The sequence below is a fragment of the Python bivittatus genome, unplaced genomic scaffold (genome assembly GCF_059951505.1).
Source record: "Python bivittatus isolate LINGU-HERP-01145 unplaced genomic scaffold, Pbiv_v1 ctg000310_np1212, whole genome shotgun sequence".
NCBI lineage: Eukaryota > Metazoa > Chordata > Lepidosauria > Squamata > Pythonidae > Python > Python bivittatus.
The window spans coordinates 7,388,955-7,408,559 of record NW_028277054.1 but is presented as its reverse complement, the minus strand read 5'-3'; the positions used below and the strand labels follow the sequence as shown (position 1 = coordinate 7,408,559).

The following is a 19,605-nucleotide window of genomic DNA, read 5'->3' as shown; positions in this document are numbered from 1 at the left end:
GTTGAGAATCAATATCTGATCATTATTTGCACACAAGCAGTGCACTAGACTGTTGTTTCTGTATGTTATTTATAAGCACTTGAAAATTTCTAGGAACTGCTGAAAAATGAAACCAAAGCCTGTAATCCAAGAAAATCATAATATGGAAAGGAAAGGAAAGGAAAGAAAGAAAGGAAGAGAAAAGGGCAAACTGGATGGAGAAAACAAGCTAATAGAATACACATTTAGAGTGAGTTATTTTGGTGCTTATTTAAAAATTGCTGTTGTCTTTCAAACTGTTGTTGACCTGGCATTGGGGAAATCAGAACTACAAATCTAGCCTCCAAATTAAGCACCCAAAACTTAGTTCCTTGCACCCCCACCCCTCCTCAATCCAGTCTCATCAGATTTCAACCTGTGCCTGGATCTCTCTCTCTCTCTCTCTCTTTGCTTTCTTCTGCTCAACTAAGCAGATTCCCACACAGATGGGTGGTAATACAAAACACCTGATTTTCTCCAGCCTTTCTCGATTCTGATCACCCCAGCCAACACAGTTGGGCAGGTGACGATGGGAACTGTAGTCCCCCACCTTTAGCAGGCGCCTCATCATAAGCGAAAAAGTTCTAACAATGCATAATGGCAAAAGGGCACAAAAAATAAAAATAAAAAACCACAAGGCCCAGCATCCTTTGCGCAGCCTTGAGCCGCGGCAGGTGCCTACAGCCGCATCCGAGCACTGCGCACGCGCACCGGGGCGGCCAAAGCGGCCGTTGTGGATGCTCTAGGTACCACCGCCTGGCGGCCACGCGCCAAGAGACAGGCCGAGCGCCAGTGGTCCTTCCGCGCACGCGCATTGCGGCTCCTTGAGGGCCCCGCAGGAGCGCGCTTGGAGGCAGCGGGGGCGTGTCCTCTGAGGGAGACGGGCATCAGCTGCTGGGAGAGGGAGGGGGCTTAGACGTTGCCTAGCAGCGGCGCGGTAGCTATATAAGCCGCCTCTCGGCCGTTGCTCTCCGTGTTCGACGCCATCGAGGCTCTCGTCTTGGTTGGGGAGGCGGACAGGTGAGCGGGAGGGAAAGAGGCGAGGGGCTGGCGGCTGTGGGGAGGTAGGGGGCTCCTAAGCAGCTCCCCCTCCATGCCCCTGCTGCTCTACGAGTGTGTGTGGGGGGACACCTCCTACCATCCTGAGCATAGGGGTTATGGCTCAAGCTGGTGGGGGATGATGGGAGCGGCCGTTGAGTAATTGGAGGGCCCCCAAGCAGGATTGGGGGCTGTATATAAATCAGCCTGGATTGTGCAGACGAAGAGGGGGTTGGGGTGACTTGAACAGAGATGCTAGAGGAAAGAAGGGAAATGCAAAGGCTGGGAATGGGCCCTAAAAGGGGGGTGGCAGTAAATTGAAAGTATGCCTGGTGCAATATGGTTCATGGAGTCACAAAGAGTCGGACACGACTTAACGACTGAACAACAACAACCAGTATGCTCGTTTGTAGGAGATGGAGGAGGGTCCCTTAAGAAGCCCGTTAACTTTGGAAAGGCATAAAAGGTTATCTGGAAGGGCAGAGTAGAGTTTGTGGGTTGGAGGAAGGTGACTGCCGGATGGGGCGGAGGTGGACTTACCAGGTGAGAAAAGGCGATGGGTTTGCATCCCAAGGTGGAGCATTTTGAGGGATTAGAGGAGTGATGTAACTCCTTGGCATGCAGTCTTCCTCCTGCAGTGTCTTCAGGGAAAATGAGGGTTGGGGTGCAGGCTTTTGGGTGTTTTGATGGCCTCTTGGCAATGTCTGGAGGGGCTTTCTAGGTTTGGCATGGGAGAGTATCTTGGATGGGATTCCTGACCACCGTGGGAGGCTTGGGAGGACCCCGGGGCTGGTTGCTGCAAAAACGGCAGCTGCTTGGGAAGCAGACAGGAAAAGGGAGGCCCTTGTCCTTGAGAGAGAGGCTGCCTGCAATAGGCTTGAGGATTATGAGCAGCTGGCAAAGCTTTCAATCTTTGTGAGATGCAGCAGGAAGGATTAGCTGCATCTCACATTGCTAGAGGAGAGCTCGAGAATGGGAAGATGGGAGTGCAGAGTCATCCGCTCTGGGTCTGTGCGGTGGCTCTCTAAAAATGCAACTGCGTCAGAAACGCCAGGAGAATCGATAATCCTGATTTAGAAGGCTGTTAGATGGGAAGCTTCAGCCTTTGGCCTTCACTTGGGGAGGGGAATGTTTCTTTTTCTGTTGGTTGCAGAAATCTAATGCAAAATAGATGCCTGTGTATGGTTTTTTTTCCCTAGCCCATTTAAGCCTAGCTGCCAGGCTCCCTCACCCCACTCCCTGCTCCTGTTTGAGAGAGAAGAGTTGCTGAAGAATGCTACATTGGTTCAGCCCCCTCCTCCAAATAAACCATACATATAAAAATTCAGCTGTAAAGGTACCCTCATGTATCCACACATAGGTGAGAAAAGGTGCTGGGTGACTTTATATGTACATAAACTTTGGCTGGTTCATTTAACACCTGCAGATCTTGTTGTGGTGGAAGAAGTAAAAAAGATGCTGTTTGCTTGCAGATTCAGCTGAGATTGCACAGGTCTGCCCTGTTCATGTGACTTTTCTCAGTGACATTAAGAATCAGATTTAGGATAATCTGTCTCCATTTGCCGGCAGGATCCTAGGCAGCATTACTGTATGTTTATTGTAAGAATAAGATTCCTGCATGGTGTTATAGTGCAAATAAAACTACCACCTCCATTGGAAAGGAGACTTTGCACAAAACAAATTTGTTCTTTCCTATGTTGTACAGCTTTGTGCTCAAATATTTTGCCTGTAGTTTTTAAAAAGCCCTTAAATCCTGGAGTGATGGTTCTAAATCTAGGCATACAGAACATTGTGCTAAAATTGTTTTTTCATCATAATTGTAACTATTTAATTAAGCCAGAGTGGCCTCATTTGTACACAGTGCTAAGCCACGATGGGTGGTTTAAGCCCTGAATGAACTGCATTAAGCTTGGTGTTACAGGAAAATGCAGCTGGTGTCCGGCTGGCTCGTCTGCATTGGAGACTGCAGCAGGTGGATTTATGGGAGAGATGATCCCTGGATGAAATGCCTGACCTTTCTCTGAAAGGGAGATAGAAGTCTTATTGCTGCTGTGAATGGATTATCTTGTCTAGACCCCCAGAGGGAAGCATGTAAGCTGGGCTCCCTGTCTGTGCTTACTGGAAACCAGAAGCCAAAAACGGAGGGCTGGAGGCGGATGCAAGAAGGAGACAGGAGAGCCCATTTTCTAATTGAAAATTTACATTCTGGTTGCTGCTGTCAGCAGGATCAATATCTAGATATTAAGAAATTGCCACGTGAATCTCTACAGCTAGAGTTGTGTGTCTGACCACTGAAAGCAATGGCCTTAGCCCAAATCGTATACGAGTGGGATTCAGGGAAACCTGATGTCATTCTGTGACTCTGTCAAGGTCATTGCTGCTGCAACCAAGATGTGAGAGTTAAAAAGCATTCAGACTGCTTGTATGTACAGAGGCTGCACTGGGCTGATATCTCCTGAACAGATTTTTTGGGTAGGCTTGGTGCTCTGTTCCTGGCCACAGAGTAGCACTGCAGCAACTGAAAGCCTGCAATAAGATGAGAATGCATTATTTTTTATGATAAGGGAATGTTTCCATTGTATGTATGAAGGTTTGGAGCATTGGAAGAAACAATATAGTCAATTTTAAGTCCATGATGGAATAAATATTGCCTGGGGTGATCTTCTGTGGCTGTCACAAAATCCCAAGCTATTGCCAAATATGTTTATAATGATAGATGCTAAATATACCAGCTTATATACGTTTGTTAAATAAAATAAATATACAAGAAGATCCTGGAACTGCAAACTCATATTCTCTGATTTTTGATTCCTATAGCAACAGTTTTCCCAGCTGAACTGTGAGCTGTTGCTGTATTTCAGGAGAAAGATTTCTTTTTTTTTTTGCTTTGCATGTAAGGTGCATATTCCAGAGTTTCCTTTTTGACAGTACAATGTTATGCAGAAAGGTTTATAAATCCACAAATGATTTCTAAACAAAAAGATTCTGCCATGAATCTGTAAAGAAGTGTTTTAGTAAAGCGGCTTAAATGTGTCTTTGGGGGTACTGCGGAATTGAACTGACAGGGATGAAATTAAAATGGCTTCTGTTTCCTCTTGTGGCTGCCAAGAAGTTCTGTATGATGTGCTATAAGAAAATTAGTGTTTTCAAATAAACACTTGACAAAGTTCAAGGGAATGTCTTCGTTGGGATAAAATGTGTCTCTAATCTGATTACCTGACTTAGTTTGATTTAATACAGGGGTACCCAAACCCTTCAGCTCATCAATCCCTTCAGGAACTTTCAGATTGTTCACTGACCCCCAAACATTTATTATATGAAAATAATAAATACTACTTTAATAATACTATGAGTAATAATAGATAATGACTTCATAGAAATAGATAATATTTAAAATAGAAGGTTTAACATACCTTTCTTACTGAAATGGTTGATATCATTAAGGGGAAGGATGAATCTGATGAGTGTCAAAAAATGATATTTGGTTGGAGATTGGTGAGTTTTAGTTGTAAGTTACCACATTCTTCCAGGTTCAGTCTGTTCCTACTGACTCCCAGACATTTACTGACCCCCTTTTGACTCCCAGGTGTTTATTGACCCCTTGGATAGTCCCACTGACCCTTGTGGATTGATATTGACCATGTTGGGGAACCCTGATATAATAGATCCTTGCTAGGAGTGACACAGTACATTTTGATTGGATTTAGTTTATATTTTTTTTTGCAGAATTACTTGAATTGAGATCCTTACTTATTTATATCTAGTACTCTACCATGTCCTCCAGGGCCCAAAGTTCTAACAGCTTAAGGCATGTGGGTTATATATATGCTCCTGCAGCACAGAGTAGATTAAAAAAAAAAAGATTAATTGCTATAAGAGCCTCTGCACTGAATATGCAGCAATATTAACATTTAAATAGATTGCATGGCCATTCTAAAGTCTGTAGATCCTAAATATTTTTGAGTCACTGCAAGGCATTATTTAGCTGGTATTTTTAATTTATGCAGAGATGCTGTAGAAAACATTCTGTATTTGCTTAGGGTAGACTTGGATTATTATCCAGTTGAAGATGATTCTGAAATATGTAATTTCATTCTGATCCAGGGTGTTTACTGGTGTCAATGGAACTAGTTTGCCTTGAGGCTGACCCTTATCTCATACTTCCAGCTCAGCAAGATACAGAAAGTCTTTGAAGATACACATTTTAGGATAGTTAGATGGAACTAAGTATTCCACCCTATCTGTGGGGCTGTGTAAAGACATTACTTTTGTCAATCTGTGAACCAAAGCATAACAAGCAAAAGAAGGAAATACTTTTGGAAAGGATTTGTGAATGGTGAAACAGAGTAAAGTGTTTTCTGATAATGGCTAAAGCATGTTCAGCTGAGAAAATTAACTTTCTTGAAATCCTGTTTCAGTATTTCTAGGTAGAGAAGCAGTAGATAGGTTCAGCCAGTATCTGAAATCAACGCAATAGTTCACCGAAAATGGAGCAAGGTAGCACATCAGTTAGTGTCAAAGTTTTCAGGTAAGAAAATCTCTTGAAGGACTTTTGTTGGAACTTTGGAGGTAACTGCTGCCTTCTCCATGAAGGTTATGGAGTCAATATAACCAATAGTAAGATCTTTTGATTTATGCCCTGAAACAGGGATGGGGAACTTGTGACCCTCCAAATGTTGCTGAATTACATATCTTAGCAGCTTCAGCTGACCTGGCAAGTGGTGAGGAAGGTGGGAATTGTAGCCCAGCAGGGTTGGGGGAGCCACATGTTATCCAACACTTCATTAAAGGTTAATAGTATGCCTGCCAATGTAGAATAACATACTCAGAAAGAAATCACTTCTATGTATATTCACAAACTAAGATTGGTGAAGGGTAGGCCTTGGAGCAGAAATGATAGAGCATTTCCAGAATGTCCTTTTAGAAGGCTGCCCAGCCTGATCTAAATTATTTAGAGGCTTCCTGTTGTATAAAGTGAGCTCTTGCTGAAACTAAATTAGCACGTTTCAACTATATATGGAGGATATTTTTCCTGTTCAGAGGCATCCGATAACCTTGTGGTTATTCCTCCCAAGTGATTATCTTGAATATTCTTTACATAAAGGAGGAATGTCTGGGCATTCATTTTTGCTTGTTTGTTTCAACTTACCAAATCTCACATTCATTAGCCTTGAAATAATTTATAGAAACAATTGAGGATCTTGTGGTGATTGTATAATGGAGTAGACATAAGATTTGTGATTCCTTCTCTCTTGGAGTCTAAAGTAACACCTTCATCAAATTGTAGTCCTCCAAATCCTTGAAGATCTGTAATAGTTTCTAGTATGAAGCAGATAGTAGGTAAAATGTACCCATTACAGTAGATCGGAAACCACGGCTTACAAGCCTTAATGGCTGGGTTTATATATCACATTAAGCCAAATGCAAACAAATGCAAGGATGGCTTCGAGTGATGTGAGAAACCAGTTTCAACATCTGAATTAGCCATAACCACACTGGTTCAAGAGAAAAATAATTTCAAATCCACAGTTGAATCATTTTGATTGATCCCAGTAAAGGTAAGCGTGCTAACTTTTGAGTTCTCAGAACTCTTATCAAGCAAGAAAATTAGGAAAAAAGAGCAGTAGCGAAGAAGGAAGGGAATTAAGCTAGATATTTCAGCTTTGAGTTTGTAGTTAAAATTCATTCTCAAGATGGAGATGTAAATTGAATGCATCTGATAGTTCTAGTGCCCACTACATAGTGTTCAGAAGGATGACACAGCTAAAAGTATGTGCTTTGCTCAGGGAAGTCTTTGAGAAAAATATATCTAAGATCTTGCTCCAGTGCAGGTGTCTTAATGATATATACTGGGAGGACCTTCCAGTGAAGTTAATGGGGACTTAAATTACTGAGTTAGGAAAACTACACATGCAAATGTACTAGCTTTCTAATAATTGAGATTCAGCTACCCAGAAACAAAATGGAGTACATCTCAAAGTCCTGAAAATCAGTCTTGTTCTAGTTATCTAGCACCTTGAAGCCCTTCCTTCTTTATTTCAGAGCTACTCCATCAAGTCCTGACTTTTAAATACTTTTTGGATGTGCTACACATTGTTGGTGTCATACTCCAGACTCTTTCTCCAGATTGTCATCTTGGAACTTTTCTAGTGTGTGTGTGTGTGTGTGTAGATAGAGAGACTCTTCAAGGCTATACCTGAAGAACTCCACAAATGTCAACCAATTTAAATCTGTGGACTACATTTGCTCTTTTAATGATGTTTGCCCATGTTAGCGCACTTATTGCTTTCATGTTCCTTCAGGCTTGAGATCAGTGAAGGGTCTCCACCAAAGATCTCTCCTGAGCCAGTGCAACCTGAGCCAGAGCCAGAGCCAGAGCCCCAGCCACCCACCCCAGAGCCAGAACCAGAAGCTCCACCTCCACCCCCTCCACCGCCTCCGCCACCTAAAAAACGTATGGCTGAGTTTGCTGTCGGAATCAATGGGTAAGCATTTTCTTCAGTGCCGAGCTGAGGTTTATGTATTTGCAAGGCGGCGAAATATATAAGGAAGCATCTTCAAAGGAACTCCTAGTTCAGTGTTTCCCAACCACGGCAACTTTAAGATGTTGCTGGGGGATTCTGGGAGTTGAAGTTCACACATCTTAAAGTTGCCGTGGTTGGGAAACGGTGCTCTAGTTTCTTATTGAAAATGTCCTCCTAATGATAGAAAATAAAATGGCTATTTTTTTTTCCTGGCCTTTTGCAACATAAATGTTCATGGGGAGAAAGGCTTTAAAACGAACCAACAAAGCCTTTGTGGTTGACTGAAACATGCTGGTTTAATTCCAAAGTGATTCTGCAACCAGCACTTGCAGGTTGCACTGTGTGATTGTTTATGTTAAGGTAGAAACTTGCACTGAACTTAGGTGGAAGTACAACATGGAACAGAGAAGCAAGCCCCTGATTTCCAAACCTTCCAGTATCTGAGAATCTTCTTGCTGTCTTGTCTACCTGAAGCCAGTTTGAAAATAGAGATGGACAGAGGTCATGTCCGTGGGACCCAACTTTACTTTTTTTAAAAGTGAGAGATGAAGTCCACCAAGCATAACTGCTTTGGAGACACAGCTAGTTTCCCACTGTATTACTTAAGCAGTCTTTGGAATGACTATTCTATACAAATAAGGATTCTGATTCGTGCGAGGGAGGATGGTTTTCAATTACTGCTGCTAATCAGCTTACAATCCTAAACTCTTGATGATCCTTTAGAACTGATAGTGGATTATGAGAATGAATCTTCTACTTGCTCCTGGTCTGTGCATTCTGGGCCCAGGTCATTCTCTGTAAGGTGAAAATACATTCCACAGTAGTTCCTGTATTCCCCTATGCCAAGGGGAATATGTTTGTGTTGATGGTTATTGGTTTTCCTCATGGAGGGATGCTTTGAGAAGTTTCCAAGGTATCCTAGCGCTGGCTGGAATGCCGTTTGAAGATCTCTGATTGGAACTATTAAAACTGTGGATTGAGGACTCTTGTGATGTTACACATAGTGTAACTTAATTCTAGTTTAGATTGAAGGAATGAGGTTATTAGTGTGAGATGGGTGGAGGTGTAGGAGGAGTGAACTGGGACACTTTGCCTCTGAATTCAGAGTTGATTGTTTCAGAGTTCTTGAGAGGTTACTACCTGTGGGCTTTCAGCTCACTTTTGACCTTAGTTGTCAGTGCTCCATGTTCTGGCAGTAGCTGTGAATCTTGGTGGGAAAAGCAAAGGAGATGTCAAAGCCGCTAGAGGAAGTCTCTTTGAGTAATCCCTTCTGCTCACATTAATTGTACCAAAGGGGTTGAGGGGATGGGCTCTAATGAATGGGCTTCTTTGCTCCTGCAGATTTGGACGGATTGGGCGCTTGGTCCTTCGGGCCTGCGTGGAGAAGGGGATCAAGGTTGTGGCTGTCAATGACCCTTACATTGATCTGAACTACATGGTAATGGTTTTCTTATGTGACTACACCACACTTCTGGTAGAAATTAGTTCACTTCCCTTATGGGGCAGAAAAGGAAGGGCTGATATGGGAAGTGTCAGAGTTCATTGAAACTCTGGTAAGAAGGTGCTTTCTACATGTAGCCCAGCTGCTACAGTTGCTCGATTTTCCAATTTGTTTGCAAACAGAAACTGCATCTTGTTCTGTGAAATATGGTGGAATGGGAGAGAGCTGGGACTCCAACAAGTAAGCAGAGATCAGGACTCTTCCAACACAAAAATTAATCTGATGCTTAGTTATTTGTAGGAAACAGGAATGCGCTGATCTTTGCTTATATGGATTGGGTAATTGCCTAACCCTTTGAAAACACAGCGTCACTGCACAGCTATCAGATGCATAGAGGAATGGGAATTGGCACCATCGCTGTGCTGTCTCTTTATAGACATCTGTCAAGCTAGGCAGGTGACACAATTCCAGTTCTCCTGGCCTGATACGGCTTTAGCTTCCTTCCTCCTCAGGTCTACATGTTCAAATATGACTCTACTCATGGGCGCTTCAAGGGAGAGGTCATGGCGGATGGTGGCAAGCTGGTAGTGAATGGTTCAAAAATCTCAGTATTCCAATGGTAAGTGGGGATAAGAGGCAGCACAATGCATTCATTCCATTTCATTGTTTTACTGATTTACAATGTTTTAGCATTTTAATGTTCTCAGTAGTGTAGTCTGCCCAGAGAACTTTGGTAGTTGGGCAGTTTAGAAAGAAAATTATGATAATAAACCTATCTTTTTTGTGTGTGTGTGTGTGGGTGCCTTCAAATCATTGTTGACTCCTGGCAACTGCCTGGACTAGCCCCCACAGTTTTCTTGGCAAAGTTTTTCAGAAGTAGTTTGCCATTGCCTGCTTCCTAGGGCTGAGAAAGAGTGACTGGCTTAAGGTCACCCAGCTGGTTTTCATGCCTAAGGTGGGACTAGAACTCACTGTCTCGTTTCTAGACTGATGCCTTAACCGCTGCACTAAACTGGCTCTCTTATCTACCCTTACGAGGTGTCTATTTAAAGAAATTGAGATTTTTCATTGGGGCTGTGTAAATACTCACCTGACCAGAAGTGTGTATGAGACTTGTTTGATAGCGTTCGCACTAGTGTGGCCTCTGGGGGTATATGTGTATGTAAGAAAAATAAAATGAAAAACCATTTATTTATTAAATTTATATAGCCACCCCTCTCTCGAATGTGACTCTGGAGATGGAGTTACTGCAATGTTCTTGGTTTTCTGATGTCTTTCTGGGGGCTGATAAGTGTGGACGCAAACAGGATTACTAGTGACATTAGAGTAAAACCACTGTTTTTTGCTCTTTGGGGAAGGGAAGTCCTATGTTATCAATTCTCTTCCATTTATACAATCTCCTTACTATCTTAATATAGATTATGAGCTATAATGAAGCTGGTTTGCTTGTCTGGATTCAGCATGGGTGAACTTAGCCAGTTATCATTTATTAAACAAGCAGTTGCTTCTCACAATATGTGAATCTGGTTCGGGAGCTACTGCAGAAGGGTAAACATTTGGTGGGAGTTTCACATGTTAAGCAAGAAAGTGCATGTGAATATCAGGGATGTTATGTGTTCTAAAGGCCCGAGAGGAGAATGGGCTACATGACACATTCATCCAACTACCTTGCTCAACCCTAGAGCCCCTTGAAGTAGTTCCTGCTTGAGCAGAAGTCCAGGTGGGGAATAAAAGGTTTGCCCTCTTATATTTCACAGTATGAAACCAAATGAGATTCCTTGGGGGGATGCAGGTGCCTTGTACGTAGTAGAATCCACCGGAGTCTTCCTCAGTGTTGACAAAGCTACGGTAAGTATCTTGAGGTAGGTCCCTTCTCTGAGATATGAGAACCAGCATCATTCCCTTTCATGATATTTTGCTGGATTTGGGGAGATTTCACTTAGATGCTTGGTTTTTATAACAGGCCAGCACAGATTTCTGCTGTACTGGAACAGAGCATGCAATCTTCTAGTTACTCCCTGGTGCAGGCTGTTTGTCCTATTGCCTGTGGGCAGGCAGAATCTGATGCTTCATAACTGATGGCCTGAAATCTGTCACTTTTCACAGTCTCATCTCCATGGAGGAGCCAAGCGAGTGGTGGTGACTGCCCCATCGCCTGATGCACCCATGTTTGTTATGGGAGTCAATCATGAGAAGTATGATCCATCTAGCATGAACATTGTGAGGTAAGACTGATCTTGGCCAAGTGGAGAAAGGTTTTTGGGCTGACAGGTAGAGAAGCACTGGGCTGTGATGCTCTTTCAAAGGTCCACTTCTGCAGACTTTTCAGTTGAAGGGAAGTTAAGCACATGTGCCTGGAGGCAGAGGAGCTAATATCTGATAGGATATAATGGGAGGACAAAGTGCTGGTGATGGAAATACAATAGATTCAAAACGTATTCCTAAATGGTTAAATTGCTCAGGACATCAGAGCTAAGCTGGAATCCATCCAGGACTTTTCTTCAGCAGTATGTGGCATGATGTAACGGTATGTGAGAAAAGTCTTGAGAGACAGGACGAAGAGATGCTGCCTAGGGAACAGTCAGATAAGAGGCAGCGTAGCCTGTAGTGGGATTAGTGGGCAGGGCAAGAAGCTCAGAAGGGATCTTCCCTAGTTTTTTGGGCTGTAAAAGAGATGGGAGAGGGGGAGAGAGATGTACTTTCAGACTTGCAAGATTCTGTAAATGTAGTTTACAGTAAAGTAGAATTAGCTCATCTGGTTGTATTTCCTGTCTGGTCTATGTGGTAAGGCTGACACATACTGACTGTTTTCATACATTTAACCAGGCCAGTTACAAACAAAAACTTCAACTCCTCCTCCTCCTCCTCCATTAAATTTATCTACCCATTTTGCAAAGCAACTCTGGGCAGCTAACACAATGAAGACATTAACATAATTAACAAATAGCAAGAAACAATGAAAACACGTAAACATAGATCTACCCTCAGTTGGCATTCTTTGCTTTTCTATCCACAACAAATTCATGCATCTCCCAAGCTCAACTACTTCCTGACTGCATGCCTGGAAAAAGAGCCAGGTCTTATGGAAGACCAGCCGGGTCTTATTTATTCATTTAGAAAATCTCTACAGCTGCCCAGTGGGCAGTGAACAGTCTATGCAAAAACAGTGCAACCCCTTCTTCCCTCTAAGCAATGATAATAATCCAGTACAAAAAAGAAAACCAAGGTACTACATAGCAATTTCACAAAAACAGATTTGTGCATTTTGGGCTCCCCTAATATCCTGGCCCTGAAGCCTGGGGAAAAAGCCAGGTTTTAACCATCTTCTGGAAGGCCAAAAAGATTGGGGCCATCTGAATCTTAGGGGGGAGGCTGTTCCATAGGGCAGGCACTATGACAGAGAAGGCAAGTCTTAGTGGCTTTATTCACACTATTTAAGAAGCTTAGTTGATTAAGATTTCTTCGCAATTTCATTCTGTTGGGTTAGTTTATGGCCCAACCTACTGGGCAAACCCCAACTGCTAGGAAAGATTGGGTCTGCTTTATCACCTAATAATCAAAGCTTGTGGCACCTTTTCGACCTTTCCCCAAAGTCCTATAAGCAATGCTGTCTTGGCATGAGTCATTAGAAAGACGGTAGTCTTGGGTTCATCTTTCCTATATTTGGAGGTGGAGCTAAAAACTTAGGAGAGCCTAAGAATATAGATTTGTACTGAGATGTAATTTAATGTGCAGGTTGGTTGGGTGCTGAACAAACAAACAAAAAAAATCAGGGTCATGTGTAACTCTTGCTTTCCAGCAATGCTTCCTGCACCACTAACTGTCTGGCACCTTTGGCCAAGGTCATCCATGACAACTTTGGCATTGTGGAGGGCCTGATGGTGAGAGCTATGTCAAATTCCTTCCTTATTCATTTATTGATTTATGAAATTTTTATATTGCCAGATCCACATGGGAGAGCCGCTTTGGTGTAGTGGTTAAAGCACCAGGCTAGAAACTGGGAGACTATGTGGCCTTAGGCACAAAGCCAGCTGGGTGATCTTGGGCCAGTCACTCTCTTCCATTCCTAGGAAGGAGGCAAGGGCAAACCACTTCCAAAATCTTGCTAAGAAAACTGCAGGGACTTGTCCAAGCAATTGCCAGGAGTCAATACAGATTTAAAGGCATTCCCCCCCCACCCCCAAAAAGTCATATGGACTCCCTGCAGTTAAGGATATATGCAGTCTACAGAGCTGTAAAAGCAATTTGGCCCCAAAAAAGAAAAATCCAGGATCAAAAAAATGACTTTCTTCATTCCTTAAAGAACATGTTTTCTCCTGATAAAATCAAGATACTCCCATTCCTGTGTCTCCTATAGATATGAAGGCCTGGGAATAATGGAGCTCCTCAGGAGATGGGTGTGTGTGTTTTAATTAGTCCCACAAATAACAATAAATTGCAGCATTTCTAATTTTCCAAGTTATATAGTTATAGCTGTCCTTCAGTCCTTAAATACCAGGCTTCCTAATCAAGTTATTGGGGAGTAAAATTCTGGCTACGGTTGGCTAACAGCCAACTTTTACTTTATTTGCTTATAGCAATGTCATTTGTAGATCACTTCTGCTAGCTTTAATTGATTTTTTTGGATTTGCTAGGAGAGATTAACCCCCCTCCACTAGGTTTTGCACGCAGCTCTGTCTTCAGCATTTGTACGCCAGTTAAGATAAAATCGTATTTCCGAATGATTGCCAATGCGCCATAAAATATTATGTATCAGTTCCATTTTTCATACAGAAGTAATCCTTTTAGGAAACCTAAGTGGCTTGTTAGATCAAATCTGCTGTTTAAAATGCCTTGTACGTCTGTTCTTATACCAACTGACATTTCTGGTCTGCAGACCACTGTTCATGCTTACACTGCCACTCAGAAAACAGTGGATGGACCTTCTGCCAAGGCATGGCGTGATGGGAGGGGTGCTCACCAGAACATCATTCCAGCTTCTACCGGGGCTGCCAAAGCCGTGGGCAAGGTCATTCCCGAACTGAATGGGTATGGAGAACAATTTTCTCTTTCGAAAGGGGGGCTTCGCCTGTGCGTTTGGGCCAATCCAAAGATTTGATCATCTGACAAACAAGGATCTATTTCTAATTACTGATTTGTGATCATGAGGTAGAGTGGAAACCATAGAACTGCCCAGGATTTCATTCGGAGAACAATTGCTTCTCAGGCAACCAGATGTTTGAAATGACTTATCCCATAATCCTTGATCATGAGCCATGCTTGCTTTGAAGAATGAGAGCTAGCGTAAAACATGTACTTGCTATATATTCACTTTGCTATATATATTGCTGTTGAGGTTGATTGATCTACCCCAGTGTGGATCATGGCAGTGATGATGATGTCATTAAGGAAATGTCAATAAAACCATTTAAAAAGCAGAGAAAACAAAACAGCGCAGATTCTGCCACACTGTACTTATTACAGTTGGGAATAGTTAGCTGGGATCTTAGTTTTAGATGCCAAATGGTCAGTTCTTACCCTTACTCTTTGTGTTGGGGGAGGGCAAGAAGACATTTCAAATCTAGACTGCCATGGGGACTGTTTCTTTCTCCTCTTAATGACCAACTCTCCCTCCGACAGGAAGCTGACTGGCATGGCATTTCGTGTGCCAGTGTGTGATGTGTCTGTTGTTGACCTGACTTGCCGCCTGTCTAGGCCAGCCACCTATGCTCAGATCAAAGAAGCCATGAAGAAGGCAGCCAAAGGACCCATGCAAGGGATCCTGGGATATACAGAAGATGAGGTGAGCATGCCATTTACGTTTCCATTGGCACGCTGTGGAAATGGAGGGATATTTTAAGGTGAGCTAGCTTAAGGATACAGTCAGCAGGTGTGATCCAAGGCTATGTCAGAGTATGCTGGCGTAGCGTGCTCTGTGCAGCAGTTGATCGTTGCCTGCCTTTGTCACGGTGTTGGCGAGTAGAGGCCTGACAGCTGTAATAGGGGACATACTTGGGAAAGTGACGGGTGGATTTCTTGCTGTTGGGAAGAAATATCCACCAGTTGCTGATGTGGGCTGGGGCCAAGGAAGGAAGGTAAGTTTTGACAGATGAGCAAGGGGGTTTAGTCATGTGTCAGAAGTTGATCTGTGGAGTGGGTGGAGGTTTCTGCCTTTCTTGCTCTACCAGGAAGTCGCTGTTCACCCAGTGGTTCAGGCACTCCGGCCCTTGCCCATCCAGCAGACTATCCATGGGTTATCCTCTCTCTCATCTTACTGGATCTTTCTTGCTCTGTCACCTGATGTACTTTTGTTCTGGTCACTCATTTTCCTCCCTGCCACTCTATCTTGCTCTCTTGCTTGCTGTTTCTCTTGTACTGTCTCTAAAGAGGGGTTGTATGTGTGTGTTTCCTGCTGACAGATGCTAGTGGATGGATTTTCCTGCTTCAGCCTGTGCTGTTCTGCTGTCTGTCAGGGCATTTATCTACCCATATAGACAAGGAGCTCACGTCAGATGCCCTGTGCCTTGTCTCCCCTGCTGCTCAAGCCTTAACGGCCTTGCCCAGTGTTCAAAGGAGAGGGGCTGTGTCTGCTGCTGCTGAAAAAACCAGTAAGAGCTGGGCAGATCCGGGCCCCTTCTGTGTCACCACCATAGTCCCAATAGAGGACAACATCTGTAGCTCAAGGAGGACACCACACCCCCACCAAAACTGGCAGGGCAAGCTCCTGTATATAAACAGACAGGAAACCCCACACTCCCTCTCACTGATGATGTTACCTAGTTGGGTAATGAAATGTCTGCAAGCCAACAGCCGAGCTCAGAGAGCACCAAGGACTGCACGCTGCTGAAGTGTCACAGATTGTGAATATAGCAAAGCTGTGTGGGGAGAAGTTGGAAAACACTGTTTTAACCTTGGATCAGATAAATATGGTTAGGCAGCCTCAGCTATGGGCTGGGGATGAGACGAAGTTATGTCATGAGGACACGTCCTTAAAGAATGGTTAATGAGATGTCTTTCAGGCACAGGAGGATGTGTGGAGGAACCACACATTGATTAATTATGTATTTGTTTTAATTGTTGTAAACTGCCCAGAGTCCCCATTGGGGGGAGATGGGCGGGGACAAGTCTGCTAAATAAATAAATAAAACCTATGGGCCAACTGCAGTTTTTAACAATTAAAGTGCAATGTTAGCCAGACAGGGTTTTCGATAAAGGACATGTTCTGTTTTCTGATGTGCCTGTACAAAATGGTGAACCCCTTGGCCAGACAGCTTAATCCCTTGGTATTTATAGAGGTATGCAAAATGGTTTGAATTTGAAACACTCCATTTTGAAATAACTTTATTAGGATTTTAAACAAGAAAAATAAAAACTAACAAGCTAATATTAAGAAAGAAAAAGAAAAGACAAAGACAAAAGTGCAGAAAAAAAGAAAAAGAAAATATAAAGAAGTAACTTCTGATTTTTTTTTACAGCAGTTATAAGTATAAATGTAAATTAACCTCTTACTCTATGGTTACAAAGCACTTCCTTTCAAGTGTACAGCTGTTTCTTTTTTTAATATAATTATATAATATATAAATTATATATAATTTTATTAAAGCTGTTAAACAAGACAAAAACTAACACAAACTAATATAAAGTAAGAACGAAGAAGAAAAAAGAAAGAAATCAAAGAAAAAGCAAAAAGTGTAAGGAAAGAAAAAAAGTTAAAAAAGAAAGATATAAAGTGGCTTCCGATATTCTTCACAGCACTTATCAGTACAAAGGTATTTTAACCTCTGTCTCTAAAGTTACATCATATTACTCTTCTTTCTGTCATCTAGCCTGTCTAATCATCAAAACCACAAGTCACAAATTCATCTTTTTCATTCTTGGACAAAAAGCCCGTAAGAGGCTCCCAGTCACCAACAGATTATGAAGCTGTTTTGATCCCTTTGCAAGTGTTTGAGACTCAAAATTCTCCAGCTTCAGCCCAGGATGCTGGTTTGCTGTCTGTTGCAGAATCTCCTTCCATCATCTTCGTATACCGTAACTTACCCTTGTTGGTTTGCAGGTTGTTTCTACTGATTTCATTGGCGACAGTCGTTCCTCTATTTTTGATGCTGGAGCAGGAATCTCCCTCAATGATAACTTTGTGAAGCTCATCTCCTGGTAAGTTGAACCCTCGGTTTCGCTTCCTAATCAAGCTTCCAAGATTACAGCTTTCACAGAGGAAATACGGCCAGGGCATTTTTTATTTTTTTTAAAATTTATTTTCAAATTTGTATGCCACCCATCTCCCCCAATGGGTGACTCTGGGCGGCTCACAATAATAAAAAAAAAGAAAAAACACAGGACTCTCCAGACATGGACATAATCTATAAATAGTTAAAAAACCATATATAAAAAAACCTCCTATAATTTGGCCCTAAAAAACCTGTAAGATGCTGGGGGGGGGGACAACCCCTCACCCCACCAGCCATCTCCACAGGTGCAGGCCCCCCTCTGGCCCCCAGGCCTTCGGGCAGAGCCAGGATTTGATCTCTTTCCTGAAGGCCATGAGGGAGGGGGCACACCGCACCTCATTATCTCACCGCATTATCTCATGATCCTTTTCCACAAGGAGAATTGCCCATCTGTGTTGCTTTCCTTGAAAGCTGATCCCACATGGAAAATTTCTGACCAAGAAGGATATAGTTAGATGCCTTGAGACTGTCAAAACACCAGACCATCACTTGCAGAATAATGTTATCAGCTAATGCCACTGTTCCAATACTGGAGATATATTAAACTGCAATATGGAAGATAACACCTGGGCATTTTTCCTCATTTAAAACTGGGATGTTTTCCCAATCCACAAAGTACATTAAGCTCCGCTTAGCATTAACCAGAGCTTAGAGACTAACCTGCTGATCATCCCACATCCCATTCACCTTGGCCAAAGCCAGAGATCCCTGCATGTTTTGCCTAGGACATTGCTGCTTGGCACATTGTTATTGGTATATGTTTTATTACTATTATTTGCAAGCAAGCCAAAAAAACCCCAAGCCCATCACTGACTACTGTAAAAAACACAAGAAAATCCGTGAGAGGCCAATCCAGACTGGATCCACTCTGTGTGGATTGTGGTGGGAGAATCCTTTCCCAGCCCTTCTCTTTTCAAAACAAAGTTCCTTTCTACCATGCAAATGACAAAGAGAGTGCATGGTGCTGCAGGAGCAGTTCATCTTCGTGGCTGATACTGCATCTAAGTTTGTTTCATAAGAGAGCTAATGTCTGCTTGCTTCTAAGTTAGCCAATAGTCTTGGTTTTGACACCATGCCAGACTACACCCTCTCCTCGTTTAGCAACAGCAGTCCATTCCTTAAACTGGAAGCAAAATGGTTGCTAAGCGAACACATGACTGAGAGATGCTGCAAAGATCACTGGTTGCTGCTGTCGCATTCAGATAGTTTTCTGTACAGTGTCTTGTGCCTGATCTGTTTTTTTCCCTTTTTTTTACCCCCTCACAGGGCAGAGAGATTGCTTAAACAAGGTATCTCTTCCTGAGGTGCTTTTCTATGCAGCAGCACCACAAGTTAACAAGCTCAGCTCTGTGACCTTAATTAGTTGATTAGAACCCTCTCCCCTTCTCACAGCTGCTGCCTGAATCTGACCAGACCTTAATTCTTTTCACAATGAAGGTTTTTGTTGTCAGGTGCCTGAAATTTGATCTTAAATGTGCACATTGGTCAACAATTGATTTTGTTAAGATTACCATCGTATTTACGAATGGTCGCTTAAATGAGGTAGTTGCTAAACAAGGCATGGCTAAAGTTGACCCACAACAAATTACAACTATTGATTAGAGTTAATGTATTTTTCCTTAATCAAACATTGTTCCAGAGTCTGGATTTAGAGGAGTTGGAAAACCAAAGTATGGAATAACTTCAGAAGAACATGTATGTTGAAGCTGCTCCAACCTTTTGACTTGTGTACATTGTCATCCTTGGATATAAATATTTGCTTATGGGTTTTTTTTGGTTCTTTGTTTTGGCAGGTATGATAATGAATATGGGTACAGCTGCCGTGTAGCAGATCTCCTGAAGCACATGTACAGCAAGGAGGAGATGTGAACCCCGAAACCACATTGCATTCCAGGCTATTCAATAGAGGGCCTCAACCACTTTTACTCAATAGGTTCTTTGCTTCAACCACAGAATCCCGAACACTGCACTTTGTGTCTTACTGTAAAGCTTTGTGTGTACGTGTGTGTGTGTATCCATGAGCGTGAATCCTGCTTTCCACAGCAGCTTATATAGTGAAGACAAATTGCACCAAATTCCTCCCTGGAGAAGGAGTCTAGCCTCCGGGGTTATGCATTGGTTTGTGTGGCTGTAGCGTCTTCAAGATCTTGCAAGTGTTGAAATAAAAACCACTGGAGTTAACGTGACCTTGATTGTATCCACGTGATCCTAATATCTCAGGGATTTGGAATTCTTGCTCTCGATCGTGCCAGATGATTGTGCTTTGTGTGTTTGAGCATTGAAAAATGCCACTTCTCTGGGAACTTTTGTTGTTCTTTGATTTATATTCGTGGATGATTTTTCTTGTAAGAAAAATTCACGTGCGTTATGCAAACAC

General features: G+C 42.7%; 1 protein-coding gene across 2 annotated transcripts; it reads left to right on the top strand.

Annotated features, from left to right (window-relative positions):
- Positions 1 to 810: 810 nt before the first annotated feature.
- Positions 811 to 19,431, top strand: GAPDHS (glyceraldehyde-3-phosphate dehydrogenase, spermatogenic). Of its 2 annotated transcripts, none has more exons than XM_007429450.3 (11): positions 811 to 1,038; positions 7,359 to 7,541; positions 8,922 to 9,018; positions 9,534 to 9,640; positions 10,779 to 10,869; positions 11,128 to 11,246; positions 12,821 to 12,902; positions 13,898 to 14,049; positions 14,641 to 14,803; positions 17,057 to 17,154; positions 19,022 to 19,431. In XM_007429450.3, the coding sequence occupies exons 2-11, from the start codon at positions 7,513 to 7,515 to the stop codon at positions 19,095 to 19,097; spliced, it is 1,014 nt and encodes a 337-aa protein (XP_007429512.1). In that variant the 5' UTR covers positions 811 to 1,038; positions 7,359 to 7,512; the 3' UTR covers positions 19,098 to 19,431. The 2 variants fall into 2 exon arrangements, with proteins under 2 accessions (XP_007429512.1, XP_025023220.1); XM_025167452.2 differs by lacking the exon at positions 811 to 1,038 and adding an exon at positions 5,362 to 5,584.
- The last annotated feature ends 174 nt before the right edge of the window (positions 19,432 to 19,605 follow it).